General features: G+C 37.2%; 1 protein-coding gene across 1 annotated transcript in view; it reads left to right on the forward strand.

Annotated features, from left to right (window-relative positions):
* LOC102807847 (DNA-binding protein SMUBP-2-like) overlaps positions 1-16,928 on the forward strand; it is a 158,540-nt gene that overhangs the window by 108,003 nt on the left and 33,609 nt on the right. Inside the window, exon 5 of the mRNA XM_085500959.1 lies at positions 16,502-16,632. Coding sequence (XP_085357085.1) covers positions 16,502-16,632 — 131 coding nt within the window. The remainder of the gene's footprint in view (positions 1-16,501; positions 16,633-16,928) is intronic.

Consider the following 16,928-nt stretch of genomic DNA (forward strand, 5'->3'; position numbering starts at 1 on the left):
AAGTGTTCACTGTGAGAGTTGGCGGAATTCTAATGGAATTACAACAACTGTATACGCATACAAGTGTTCACTGTGAGAGTTGGGGGAATTCTAATGGAATTACAACAACTGTATACGCATACAAGTGTTCACTGTGAGAGTTGGCGGAATTCTAATGGAATTACAACAACTGTATATGCATACAAGTGTTCACTGTGAGAGTTGGGGGAATTCTAATGAAATTACAACAACTGTATATGCATACAAGTGTTCACTGTGAGAGTTGGCGGAATTCTAATGGAATTAAAACAACTGTATACGCATACAAGTGTTCACTGTGAGAGTTGGGAGAATTCTAATGGAATTACAACAACTGTATACGCATACAAGTGTTCACTGTGAGAGTTGGGAGAATTCTAATGGAATTACAACAACTGTATACGCATACAAGTGTTCACTGTGAGAGTTGGCAGATTTCTAATGGAATTACAACAACTGTATACGCATACAAGTGTTCACTGTGAGAGTTGGCGGAATTCTAATGGAATAACAACAACTGTATATGCATACAAGTGTTCACTGTGAGAGTTGGGAGAATTCTAATGGAATTACAACAACTGTATACGCATACAAGTGTTCACTGTGAGAGTTGGCGGAATTCTAATGGAATAACAACAACTGTATATGCATACAAGTGTTCACTGTGAGAGTTGGGAGAATTCTAATGGAATAACAACAACTGTATATGCATACAAGTGTTCACTGTGAGAGTTGGGAGAATTCTAATGGAATTACAACAACTGTATACGCATACAAGTGTTCACTGTGAGAGTTGGCAGAATTCTAATGGAATAACAACAACTGTATATGCATACAAGTGTTCACTGTGAGAGTTGGGAGAATTCTAATGGAATTACAACAACTGTATACGCATACAAGTGTTCACTGTGAGAGTTGGGGAATTCTAATGAAATTACAACAACTGTATATGCATACAAGTGTTCACTGTGAGAGTTGGGGGAATTCTAATGGAATTACAACAACTGTATACGCATACAAGTGTTCACTGTGAGAGTTGGCAGAATTCTAATGGAATTACAACAACTGTATACACATACAAGTGTTCACTGTGAGAGTTGGCGGAATTCTAATGGAATTACAACAACTGTATACGCATACAAGTGATCACTGTGAGAGTTGGGAGAATTCTAATGGAATTACAACAACTGTATACGCATACAAGTGTTCACTGTGAGAGTTGGGAGAATTCTAATGGAATTACAACAACTGTATACGCATACAAGTGTTCACTGTGAGAGTTGGCGGATTTCTAATGGAATTACAACAACTGTATACGCATACAAGTGTTCACTGTGAGAGTTGGGAGAATTCTAATGGAATTACAACAACTGTATACGCATACAAGTGTTCACTGTGAGAGTTGGCGGATTTCTAATGGAATTACAACAACTGTATACGCATACAAGTGTTCACTGTGAGAGTTGGCAGAATTCTAATGGAATAACAACAACTGTATACGCATACAAGTGTTCACTGTGAGAGTTGGGAGAATTCTAATGGAATTACAACAACTGTATACGCATACAAGTGTTCACTGTGAGAGTTGGCAGAATTCTAATGGAATAACAACAACTGTATATGCATACAAGTGTTCACTGTGAGAGTTGGGAGAATTCTAATGGAATAACAACAACTGTATATGCATACAAGTGTTCACTGTGAGAGTTGGGAGAATTCTAATGGAATTACAACAACTGTATACGCATACAAGTGTTCACTGTGAGAGTTGGCAGAATTCTAATGGAATAACAACAACTGTATATGCATACAAGTGTTCACTGTGAGAGTTGGGAGAATTCTAATGGAATTACAACAACTGTATACGCATACAAGTGTTCACTGTGAGAGTTGGCAGAATTCTAATGGAATTACAACAACTGTATACGCATACAAGTGTTCACTGTGAGAGTTGGGAGAATTCTAATGGAATTACAACAACTGTATACGCATACAAGTGTTCACTGAGAGTTGGCGGATTTCTAATGGAATTACAACAACTGTATACGCATACAAGTGTTCACTGTGAGAGTTGGCAGAATTCTAATGGAATAACAACAACTGTATACGCATACAAGTGTTCACTGTGAGAGTTGGCAGAATTCTAATGGAATTACAACAACTGTATATGCATACAAGTGTTCACTGTGAGAGTTGGGGGAATTCTAATGGAATTACAACAACTGTATACACATACAAGTGTTCACTGTGAGAGTTGGGGGATTCTAATGGAATTACAACAACTGTATACGCATACAAGTGTTCACTGTGAGAGTTGGCGGAATTCTAATGGAATTACAACAACTGTATACGCATACAAGTGTTCACTGTGAGAGTTGGGGGAATTCTAATGGAATTACAACAACTGTATACGCATACAAGTGTTCACTGTGAGAGTTGGCGGAATTCTAATGGAATTACAACAACTGTATATGCATACAAGTGTTCACTGTGAGAGTTGGGGGAATTCTAATGAAATTACAACAACTGTATATGCATACAAGTGTTCACTGTGAGAGTTGGCGGAATTCTAATGGAATTAAAACAACTGTATACGCATACAAGTGTTCACTGTGAGAGTTGGGAGAATTCTAATGGAATTACAACAACTGTATACGCATACAAGTGTTCACTGTGAGAGTTGGGAGAATTCTAATGGAATTACAACAACTGTATACGCATACAAGTGTTCACTGTGAGAGTTGGCGGATTTCTAATGGAATTACAACAACTGTATACGCATACAAGTGTTCACTGTGAGAGTTGGCGGAATTCTAATGGAATAACAACAACTGTATATGCATACAAGTGTTCACTGTGAGAGTTGGGAGAATTCTAATGGAATTACAACAACTGTATACGCATACAAGTGTTCACTGTGAGAGTTGGCGGAATTCTAATGAAATTACAACAACTGTATATGCATACATGTGTTCACTGTGAGAGTTGGCAGAATTCTAATGGAATTACAACAACTGTATATGCATACAAGTGTTCACTGTGAGAGTTGACAGAATTCTAATGGAATTACAACAACTGTATACACATACAAGTGTTCACTGTGAGAGTTGGGGGAATTCTAATGGAATTACAACAACTGTATACGCATACAAGTGTTCACTGTGAGAGTTGGCAGAATTCTAATGGGATTACAACAACTGTATACGCATACAAGTGTTCACTGTGAGAGTTGGGAGAATTCTAATGGAATTACAACAACTGTATACGCATACAAGTGTTCACTGTGAGAGTTGGGAGAATTCTAATGGAATTACAACAACTGTATACGCATACAAGTGTTCACTGTGAGAGTTGGCGGATTTCTAATGGAATTACAACAACTGTATACGTATACAAGTGTTCACTGTGAGAGTTGGCAGAATTCTAATGGAATAACAACAACTGTATACGCATACAAGTGTTCACTGTGAGAGTTGGCGGAATTCTAATGGCATTACAACAACTGTATATGCATACAAGTGTTCACTGTGAGAGTTGGGGGAATTCTAATGGAATTACAACAACTGTATACACATACAAGTGTTCACTGTGAGAGTTGGGGGATTCTAATGGAATTACAACAACTGTATACGCATACAAGTGTTCACTGTGAGAGTTGGGAGAATTCTAATGGAATTACAACAACTGTATACGCATACAAGTGTTCACTGTGAGAGTTGGGGGAATTCTAATGAAATTACAACAACTGTATACGCATACAAGTGTTCACTGTGAGAGTTGGCGGAATTCTAATGGAATTACAACAACTGTATACGCATACAAGTGTTCACTGTGAGAGTTGGGGAATTCTAATGGAATTACAACAACTGTATACGCATACAAGTGTTCACTGTGAGGATTGGGGGAATTCTAATGAAATTACAACAACTGTATACGCATACAAGTGTTCACTGTGAGGATTGGGGGAATTCTAATGGAATTACAACAACTGTATATGCATACAAGTGTTCACTGTGAGAGTTGGGGGAATTCCAATGGAATTACAACAACTGTATACGCATACAAGTGTTCACTGTGAGAGTTGGGGGAATTCTAATGGAATTACAACAACTGTATATGCATACAAGTGTTCACTGTGAGAGTTGGCGGAATTCTAATGGAATTAAAACAACTGTATACGCATACAAGTGTTCACTGTGAGAGTTGGCAGAATTTTAATGGAATTACAACAACTGTATACGCATACAAGTGTTCACTGTGAGAGTTGGGAGAATTCTAATGGAATTACAACAACTGTATACGCATACAAGTGTTCACTGTGAGAGTTGGCGGATTTCTAATGGAATTACAACAACTGTATATGCATACATGTGTTCACTGTGAGAGTTGGCAGAATTCTAATGGAATTACAACAACTGTATATGCATACAAGTGTTCACTGTGAGAGTTGACAGAATTCTAATGGAATTACAACAACTGTATACACATACAAGTGTTCACTGTGAGAGTTGGGGGAATTCTAATGGAATTACAACAACTGTATACACATACAAGTGTTCACTGTGAGAGTTGGCGGATTTCTAATGGAATTACAACAACTGTATACGCATACAAGTGTTCACTGTGAGAGTTGGGGGAATTCTAATGGAATTACAACAACTGTATACACATACAAGTGTTCACTGTGAGAGTTGACAGAATTCTAATGGAATTACAACAACTGTATACGCATACAAGTGTTCACTGTGAGAGTTGGGGAATTCTAATGAAATTACAACAACTGTATATGCATACAAGTGTTCACTGTGAGAGTTGGCGGAATTCTAATGGAATTACAACAACTGTATATGCATACAAGTGTTCACTGTGAGAGTCGGCATAATTCTAATGGAATTACAACAACTGTATACACATACAAGTGTTCACTGTGAGAGTTGGGGGATTTCTAATGGAATTACAACAACTGTATATGCATACAAGTGTTCACTGTGAGAGTTGGCAGAATTCTAATGGAATTACAACAACTGTATACACATACAAGTGTTCACTGTGAGAGTTGGCGGATTTCTAATGGAATTACAACAACTGTATACGCATACAAGTGTTCACTGTGAGAGTTGGGAGAATTCTAATGGAATTACAACAACTGTATACGCATACAAGTGTTCACTGTGAGAGTTGGCGGATTTCTAATGGAATTACAACAACTGTATACGCATACATGTGTTCACTGTGAGAGTTGGCAGAATTCTAATGGAATAACAACAACTGTATACGCATACAAGTGTTCACTGTGAGAGTTGGGAGATTTCTAATGGAATTACAACAACTGTATACGCATACAAGTGTTCACTGTGAGAGTTGGCAGAATTCTAATGGAATAACAACAACTGTATATGCATACAAGTGTTCACTGTGAGAGTTGGGAGAATTCTAATGGAATTACAACAACTGTATACGCATACAAGTGTTCACTGTGAGAGTTGGCGGAATTCTAATGGAATTACAACAACTGTATACGCATACAAGTGTTCACTGTGAGAGTTGGCGGATTTCTAATGGAATTACAACAACTGTATACGCATACAAGTGTTCACTGTGAGAGTTGGGGGAATTCTAATGGAATTACAACAACTGTATATGCATACAAGTGTTCACTGTGAGAGTTGGCGGAATTCTAATGGAATTAAAACAACTGTATACGCATACAAGTGTTCACTGTGAGAGTTGGCAGAATTTTAATGGAATTACAACAACTGTATACGCATACAAGTGTTCACTGTGAGAGTTGGGAGAATTCTAATGGAATTACAACAACTGTATACGCATACAAGTGTTCACTGTGAGAGTTGGCGGATTTCTAATGGAATTACAACAACTGTATATGCATACATGTGTTCACTGTGAGAGTTGGCAGAATTCTAATGGAATTACAACAACTGTATATGCATACAAGTGTTCACTGTGAGAGTTGACAGAATTCTAATGGAATTACAACAACTGTATACACATACAAGTGTTCACTGTGAGAGTTGGGGGAATTCTAATGGAATTACAACAACTGTATACGCATACAAGTGTTCACTGTGAGAGTTGGGAGAATTCTAATGGAATTACAACAACTGTATACGCATACAAGTGTTCACTGTGAGAGTTGGCGGATTTCTAATGGAATTACAACAACTGTATACGCATACAAGTGTTCACTGTGAGAGTTGGGGGAATTCTAATGGAATTACAACAACTGTATACACATACAAGTGTTCACTGTGAGAGTTGACAGAATTCTAATGGAATTACAACAACTGTATACGCATACAAGTGTTCACTGTGAGAGTTGGGGAATTCTAATGAAATTACAACAACTGTATATGCATACAAGTGTTCACTGTGAGAGTTGGCGGAATTCTAATGGAATTACAACAACTGTATATGCATACAAGTGTTCACTGTGAGAGTCGGCATAATTCTAATGGAATTACAACAACTGTATACACATACAAGTGTTCACTGTGAGAGTTGGGGGATTTCTAATGGAATTACAACAACTGTATATGCATACAAGTGTTCACTGTGAGAGTTGGCAGAATTCTAATGGAATTACAACAACTGTATACGCATACAAGTGTTCACTGTGAGAGTTGGCAGAATTCTAATGGAATTACAACAACTGTATACACATACAAGTGTTCACTGTGAGAGTTGGCGGAATTCTAATGGAATTACAACAACTGTATACGCATACAAGTGATCACTGTGAGAGTTGGGAGAATTCTAATGGAATTACAACAACTGTATACGCATACAAGTGTTCACTGTGAGAGTTGGGAGAATTCTAATGGAATTACAACAACTGTATACGCATACAAGTGTTCACTGTGAGAGTTGGCGGATTTCTAATGGAATTACAACAACTGTATACGCATACAAGTGTTCACTGTGAGAGTTGGGAGAATTCTAATGGAATTACAACAACTGTATACGCATACAAGTGTTCACTGTGAGAGTTGGCGGATTTCTAATGGAATTACAACAACTGTATACGCATACAAGTGTTCACTGTGAGAGTTGGCAGAATTCTAATGGAATAACAACAACTGTATACGCATACAAGTGTTCACTGTGAGAGTTGGGAGAATTCTAATGGAATTACAACAACTGTATACGCATACAAGTGTTCACTGTGAGAGTTGGCAGAATTCTAATGGAATAACAACAACTGTATATGCATACAAGTGTTCACTGTGAGAGTTGGGAGAATTCTAATGGAATAACAACAACTGTATATGCATACAAGTGTTCACTGTGAGAGTTGGGAGAATTCTAATGGAATTACAACAACTGTATACGCATACAAGTGTTCACTGTGAGAGTTGGCAGAATTCTAATGGAATAACAACAACTGTATATGCATACAAGTGTTCACTGTGAGAGTTGGGAGAATTCTAATGGAATTACAACAACTGTATACGCATACAAGTGTTCACTGTGAGAGTTGGCAGAATTCTAATGGAATTACAACAACTGTATACGCATACAAGTGTTCACTGTGAGAGTTGGGAGAATTCTAATGGAATTACAACAACTGTATACGCATACAAGTGTTCACTGAGAGTTGGCGGATTTCTAATGGAATTACAACAACTGTATACGCATACAAGTGTTCACTGTGAGAGTTGGCAGAATTCTAATGGAATAACAACAACTGTATACGCATACAAGTGTTCACTGTGAGAGTTGGCAGAATTCTAATGGAATTACAACAACTGTATATGCATACAAGTGTTCACTGTGAGAGTTGGGGGAATTCTAATGGAATTACAACAACTGTATACACATACAAGTGTTCACTGTGAGAGTTGGGGGATTCTAATGGAATTACAACAACTGTATACGCATACAAGTGTTCACTGTGAGAGTTGGCGGAATTCTAATGGAATTACAACAACTGTATACGCATACAAGTGTTCACTGTGAGAGTTGGGGGAATTCTAATGGAATTACAACAACTGTATACGCATACAAGTGTTCACTGTGAGAGTTGGCGGAATTCTAATGGAATTACAACAACTGTATATGCATACAAGTGTTCACTGTGAGAGTTGGGGGAATTCTAATGAAATTACAACAACTGTATATGCATACAAGTGTTCACTGTGAGAGTTGGCGGAATTCTAATGGAATTAAAACAACTGTATACGCATACAAGTGTTCACTGTGAGAGTTGGGAGAATTCTAATGGAATTACAACAACTGTATACGCATACAAGTGTTCACTGTGAGAGTTGGGAGAATTCTAATGGAATTACAACAACTGTATACGCATACAAGTGTTCACTGTGAGAGTTGGCGGATTTCTAATGGAATTACAACAACTGTATACGCATACAAGTGTTCACTGTGAGAGTTGGCGGAATTCTAATGGAATAACAACAACTGTATATGCATACAAGTGTTCACTGTGAGAGTTGGGAGAATTCTAATGGAATTACAACAACTGTATACGCATACAAGTGTTCACTGTGAGAGTTGGCGGAATTCTAATGAAATTACAACAACTGTATATGCATACATGTGTTCACTGTGAGAGTTGGCAGAATTCTAATGGAATTACAACAACTGTATATGCATACAAGTGTTCACTGTGAGAGTTGACAGAATTCTAATGGAATTACAACAACTGTATACACATACAAGTGTTCACTGTGAGAGTTGGGGGAATTCTAATGGAATTACAACAACTGTATACGCATACAAGTGTTCACTGTGAGAGTTGGCAGAATTCTAATGGGATTACAACAACTGTATACGCATACAAGTGTTCACTGTGAGAGTTGGGAGAATTCTAATGGAATTACAACAACTGTATACGCATACAAGTGTTCACTGTGAGAGTTGGGAGAATTCTAATGGAATTACAACAACTGTATACGCATACAAGTGTTCACTGTGAGAGTTGGCGGATTTCTAATGGAATTACAACAACTGTATACGCATACAAGTGTTCACTGTGAGAGTTGGCAGAATTCTAATGGAATAACAACAACTGTATACGCATACAAGTGTTCACTGTGAGAGTTGGCGGAATTCTAATGGCATTACAACAACTGTATATGCATACAAGTGTTCACTGTGAGAGTTGGGGGAATTCTAATGGAATTACAACAACTGTATACACATACAAGTGTTCACTGTGAGAGTTGGGGGATTCTAATGGAATTACAACAACTGTATACGCATACAAGTGTTCACTGTGAGAGTTGGGAGAATTCTAATGGAATTACAACAACTGTATACGCATACAAGTGTTCACTGTGAGAGTTGGGGGAATTCTAATGAAATTACAACAACTGTATACGCATACAAGTGTTCACTGTGAGAGTTGGCGGAATTCTAATGGAATTACAACAACTGTATACGCATACAAGTGTTCACTGTGAGAGTTGGGGAATTCTAATGGAATTACAACAACTGTATACGCATACAAGTGTTCACTGTGAGGATTGGGGGAATTCTAATGAAATTACAACAACTGTATACGCATACAAGTGTTCACTGTGAGGATTGGGGGAATTCTAATGGAATTACAACAACTGTATATGCATACAAGTGTTCACTGTGAGAGTTGGGGGAATTCCAATGGAATTACAACAACTGTATACGCATACAAGTGTTCACTGTGAGAGTTGGGGGAATTCTAATGGAATTACAACAACTGTATATGCATACAAGTGTTCACTGTGAGAGTTGGCGGAATTCTAATGGAATTAAAACAACTGTATACGCATACAAGTGTTCACTGTGAGAGTTGGCAGAATTTTAATGGAATTACAACAACTGTATACGCATACAAGTGTTCACTGTGAGAGTTGGGAGAATTCTAATGGAATTACAACAACTGTATACGCATACAAGTGTTCACTGTGAGAGTTGGCGGATTTCTAATGGAATTACAACAACTGTATATGCATACATGTGTTCACTGTGAGAGTTGGCAGAATTCTAATGGAATAACAACAACTGTATATGCATACAAGTGTTCACTGTGAGAGTTGGGAGAATTCTAATGGAATTACAACAACTGTATACGCATACAAGTGTTCACTGTGAGAGTTGGCGGAATTCTAATGAAATTACAACAACTGTATATGCATACATGTGTTCACTGTGAGAGTTGGCAGAATTCTAATGGAATTACAACAACTGTATATGCATACAAGTGTTCACTGTGAGAGTTGACAGAATTCTAATGGAATTACAACAACTGTATACACATACAAGTGTTCACTGTGAGAGTTGGCAGAATTCTAATGGAATTACAACAACTGTATATGCATACAAGTGTTCACTGTGAGAGTTGACAGAATTCTAATGGAATTACAACAACTGTATACACATACAAGTGTTCACTGTGAGAGTTGGGGGAATTCTAATGGAATTACAACAACTGTATACGCATACAAGTGTTCACTGTGAGAGTTGGCAGAATTCTAATGGGATTACAACAACTGTATACGCATACAAGTGTTCACTGTGAGAGTTGGGAGAATTCTAATGGAATTACAACAACTGTATACGCATACAAGTGTTCACTGTGAGAGTTGGGAGAATTCTAATGGAATTACAACAACTGTATACGCATACAAGTGTTCACTGTGAGAGTTGGCGGATTTCTAATGGAATTACAACAACTGTATACGCATACAAGTGTTCACTGTGAGAGTTGGCAGAATTCTAATGGAATAACAACAACTGTATACGCATACAAGTGTTCACTGTGAGAGTTGGCGGAATTCTAATGGCATTACAACAACTGTATATGCATACAAGTGTTCACTGTGAGAGTTGGGGGAATTCTAATGGAATTACAACAACTGTATACACATACAAGTGTTCACTGTGAGAGTTGGGGGATTCTAATGGAATTACAACAACTGTATACGCATACAAGTGTTCACTGTGAGAGTTGGGAGAATTCTAATGGAATTACAACAACTGTATACGCATACAAGTGTTCACTGTGAGAGTTGGGGGAATTCTAATGAAATTACAACAACTGTATACGCATACAAGTGTTCACTGTGAGAGTTGGCGGAATTCTAATGGAATTACAACAACTGTATACGCATACAAGTGTTCACTGTGAGAGTTGGGGAATTCTAATGGAATTACAACAACTGTATACGCATACAAGTGTTCACTGTGAGGATTGGGGGAATTCTAATGAAATTACAACAACTGTATACGCATACAAGTGTTCACTGTGAGGATTGGGGGAATTCTAATGGAATTACAACAACTGTATATGCATACAAGTGTTCACTGTGAGAGTTGGGGGAATTCCAATGGAATTACAACAACTGTATACGCATACAAGTGTTCACTGTGAGAGTTGGGGGAATTCTAATGGAATTACAACAACTGTATATGCATACAAGTGTTCACTGTGAGAGTTGGCGGAATTCTAATGGAATTAAAACAACTGTATACGCATACAAGTGTTCACTGTGAGAGTTGGCAGAATTTTAATGGAATTACAACAACTGTATACGCATACAAGTGTTCACTGTGAGAGTTGGGAGAATTCTAATGGAATTACAACAACTGTATACGCATACAAGTGTTCACTGTGAGAGTTGGCGGATTTCTAATGGAATTACAACAACTGTATATGCATACATGTGTTCACTGTGAGAGTTGGCAGAATTCTAATGGAATTACAACAACTGTATATGCATACAAGTGTTCACTGTGAGAGTTGACAGAATTCTAATGGAATTACAACAACTGTATACACATACAAGTGTTCACTGTGAGAGTTGGGGGAATTCTAATGGAATTACAACAACTGTATACACATACAAGTGTTCACTGTGAGAGTTGGCGGATTTCTAATGGAATTACAACAACTGTATACGCATACAAGTGTTCACTGTGAGAGTTGGGGGAATTCTAATGGAATTACAACAACTGTATACACATACAAGTGTTCACTGTGAGAGTTGACAGAATTCTAATGGAATTACAACAACTGTATACGCATACAAGTGTTCACTGTGAGAGTTGGGGAATTCTAATGAAATTACAACAACTGTATATGCATACAAGTGTTCACTGTGAGAGTTGGCGGAATTCTAATGGAATTACAACAACTGTATATGCATACAAGTGTTCACTGTGAGAGTCGGCATAATTCTAATGGAATTACAACAACTGTATACACATACAAGTGTTCACTGTGAGAGTTGGGGGATTTCTAATGGAATTACAACAACTGTATATGCATACAAGTGTTCACTGTGAGAGTTGGCAGAATTCTAATGGAATTACAACAACTGTATACACATACAAGTGTTCACTGTGAGAGTTGGCGGATTTCTAATGGAATTACAACAACTGTATACGCATACAAGTGTTCACTGTGAGAGTTGGGAGAATTCTAATGGAATTACAACAACTGTATACGCATACAAGTGTTCACTGTGAGAGTTGGCGGATTTCTAATGGAATTACAACAACTGTATACGCATACATGTGTTCACTGTGAGAGTTGGCAGAATTCTAATGGAATAACAACAACTGTATACGCATACAAGTGTTCACTGTGAGAGTTGGGAGATTTCTAATGGAATTACAACAACTGTATACGCATACAAGTGTTCACTGTGAGAGTTGGCAGAATTCTAATGGAATAACAACAACTGTATATGCATACAAGTGTTCACTGTGAGAGTTGGGAGAATTCTAATGGAATTACAACAACTGTATACGCATACAAGTGTTCACTGTGAGAGTTGGCGGAATTTTAATGGAATTACAACAACTGTATACGCATACAAGTGTTCACTGTGAGAGTTGGCGGATTTCTAATGGAATTACAACAACTGTATACGCATACAAGTGTTCACTGTGAGAGTTGGGGGAATTCTAATGGAATTACAACAACTGTATATGCATACAAGTGTTCACTGTGAGAGTTGGCGGAATTCTAATGGAATTAAAACAACTGTATACGCATACAAGTGTTCACTGTGAGAGTTGGCAGAATTTTAATGGAATTACAACAACTGTATACGCATACAAGTGTTCACTGTGAGAGTTGGGAGAATTCTAATGGAATTACAACAACTGTATACGCATACAAGTGTTCACTGTGAGAGTTGGCGGATTTCTAATGGAATTACAACAACTGTATATGCATACATGTGTTCACTGTGAGAGTTGGCAGAATTCTAATGGAATTACAACAACTGTATATGCATACAAGTGTTCACTGTGAGAGTTGACAGAATTCTAATGGAATTACAACAACTGTATACACATACAAGTGTTCACTGTGAGAGTTGGGGGAATTCTAATGGAATTACAACAACTGTATACGCATACAAGTGTTCACTGTGAGAGTTGGGAGAATTCTAATGGAATTACAACAACTGTATACGCATACAAGTGTTCACTGTGAGAGTTGGCGGATTTCTAATGGAATTACAACAACTGTATACGCATACAAGTGTTCACTGTGAGAGTTGGGGGAATTCTAATGGAATTACAACAACTGTATACACATACAAGTGTTCACTGTGAGAGTTGACAGAATTCTAATGGAATTACAACAACTGTATACGCATACAAGTGTTCACTGTGAGAGTTGGGGAATTCTAATGAAATTACAACAACTGTATATGCATACAAGTGTTCACTGTGAGAGTTGGCGGAATTCTAATGGAATTACAACAACTGTATATGCATACAAGTGTTCACTGTGAGAGTCGGCATAATTCTAATGGAATTACAACAACTGTATACACATACAAGTGTTCACTGTGAGAGTTGGGGGATTTCTAATGGAATTACAACAACTGTATATGCATACAAGTGTTCACTGTGAGAGTTGGCAGAATTCTAATGGAATTACAACAACTGTATACACATACAAGTGTTCACTGTGAGAGTTGGCGGATTTCTAATGGAATTACAACAACTGTATACGCATACAAGTGTTCACTGTGAGAGTTGGGAGAATTCTAATGGAATTACAACAACTGTATACGCATACAAGTGTTCACTGTGAGAGTTGGCGGATTTCTAATGGAATTACAACAACTGTATACGCATACATGTGTTCACTGTGAGAGTTGGCAGAATTCTAATGGAATAACAACAACTGTATACGCATACAAGTGTTCACTGTGAGAGTTGGGAGATTTCTAATGGAATTACAACAACTGTATACGCATACAAGTGTTCACTGTGAGAGTTGGCAGAATTCTAATGGAATAACAACAACTGTATATGCATACAAGTGTTCACTGTGAGAGTTGGGAGAATTCTAATGGAATTACAACAACTGTATACGCATACAAGTGTTCACTGTGAGAGTTGGCGGAATTCTAATGGAATTACAACAACTGTATACGCATACAAGTGTTCACTGTGAGAGTTGGCGGATTTCTAATGGAATTACAACAACTGTATACGCATACAAGTGTTCACTGTGAGAGTTGGGAGAATTCTAATGGAATTACAACAACTGTATACGCATACAAGTGTTCACTGTGAGAGTTGGCAGAATTCTAATGGACTAACAACAACTGTATACGCATACAAGTGTTCACTGTGAGAGTTGGGAGAATTCTAATGGAATTACAACAACTGTATACGCATACAAGTGTTCACTGTGAGAGTTGGGGGAATTCTAATAGAATTACAACAACTGTATACGCATACAAGTGTTCACTGTGAGAGTTGGCAGAATTCTAATGGAATTACAACAACTGTATACACATACAAGTGTTCACTGTGAGAGTTGGCAGAATTCTAATGGAATTACAACAACTGTATACGCATACAAGTGTTCACTGTGAGAGTTGGCAGAATTCTAATGGAATAACAACAACTGTATACGCATACAAGTGTTCACTGTGAGAGTTGGGAGAATTCTAATGGAATTACAACAACTGTATACGCATACAAGTGTTCACTGTGAGAGTTGGGGGATTTCTAATGGAATTACAACAACTGTATACACATACAAGTGTTCACTGTGAGAGTTGGCAGAATTCTAATGGAATTACAACAACTGTATACACATACAAGTGTTCACTGTGAGAGTTGGGGAATTCTAATGGAATTACAACAACTGTATACGCATACAAGTGTTCACTGTGAGAGTTGGGGAATTCTAATGGAATTACAACAACTGTATACGCATACAAGTGTTCACTGTGAGAGTTGGGGGAATTCTAATAGAATTACAACAACTGTATACGCATACAAGTGTTCACTGTGAGAGTTGGGGGAATTCTAATGGAATTACAACAACTGTATACGCATACAAGTGTTCACTGTGAGAGTTGGGGGAATTCTAATAGAATTACAACAACTGTATACGCATACAAGTGTTCACTGTGAGAGTTGGGGGAATTCTAATGGAATTACAACAACTGTATATGCATACAAGTGTTCACTGTGAGAGTTGGGGGAATTCTAATGGAATTACAACAACTGTATACGCATACAAGTGTTCACTGTGAGAGTTGGTGGAATTCTAATGGAATTACAACAACTGTATACGCATACAAGTGTTCACTGTTAGAGTTGGGGGAATTCTAATGGAATTACAACAACTGTATATGCATACAAGTGTTCACTGTGAGAGTTGGGGGAATTCTAATAGAATTACAACAACTGTATACGCATACAAGTGTTCACTGTGAGAGTTGGGGGAATTCTAATGGAATTACAACAACTGTGTATGCATACAAGTGTTCACTGTGAGAGTTGGGGGAATTCTAATGGAATTACAACAACTGTATACGCATACAAGTGTTCACTGTGAGAGTTGGTGGAATTCTAATGGAATTACAACAACTGTATACGCATACAAGTGTTCACTGTTAGAGTTGGGGGAATTCTAATGGAATTACAACAACTGTATATGCATACAAGTGTTCACTGTGAGAGTTGGGGGAATTCTAATGGAATAACAACAACTGTATACGCATACAAGTGTTCACTGTGAGAGTTGGGGGAATTCTAATGGAATTACAACAACTGTATACGCATACAAGTGTTCACTGTGCAGTGTTCACAATACATTATTGAAATATATAATTCCCAGCTTTGTGTTTGTTTTGCGACACACTAATCCTGAAATTTGATGTACAAATCAATAATTCAGAACTAATTAAATATAACACCTGCCAAACCAATGTAAATCACTACTATTGTTATTATTTTATTTTAATATTATCTGTTAATATGTCCTGTTGTAGGCACATATGGCTAGTAATGATTTTAAAATAATTTATAAATAAATTGTGGAAGCAATTTCCAATTAAATTTGATTTCTGATATTGTTTTGCATGATATAATAGCATCTTTAATACACATCACCCAAATTATATAATTGTAAGTTTTAATGATAAAAACATTTTTTTAGAATTGCTTTCTTATCAATAAAACAGCAGTTTATTTTTTACAGAGTTCTTGAAGATCTTGACAAGTGTAGTTCTGGTCCATCTTATCATCTGGTTAATGTATTGTTTGGTGTGATACCGATAAGCTCTCCAAACATTCATCTAGACTATGGAGATTCGACTCTGCCAGCAAAAGGTCAGTTGATTCAATTCTCTATAGCAAATTTTAAAAAGTACCTAAGTTGTACTATCTAGAAATATATGGCTACACAGGATTTCTTTCAATTCTGTTCACTTTCTGTTTTCTGGAACCAGACTGTAAAAAATAATTTGTGTATTTGTAATCACGGTTACTAGATTGTTGTAATAAAGCAAATATGGTTTAGTTTAATTTTTACAACCACAACCTCAACCCTTTTTAATTACCCACATGTCAGTTCAAGCCTATCTATACCACACTTGTCTCTAATTAATTATGCACATATTTAATAA

The sequence above is a fragment of the Saccoglossus kowalevskii genome, chromosome 7 (assembly GCF_978046115.1).
Source record: "Saccoglossus kowalevskii chromosome 7, keSacKowa6.1, whole genome shotgun sequence".
NCBI classification, from domain to species: Eukaryota; Metazoa; Hemichordata; class Enteropneusta; family Harrimaniidae; genus Saccoglossus; species Saccoglossus kowalevskii.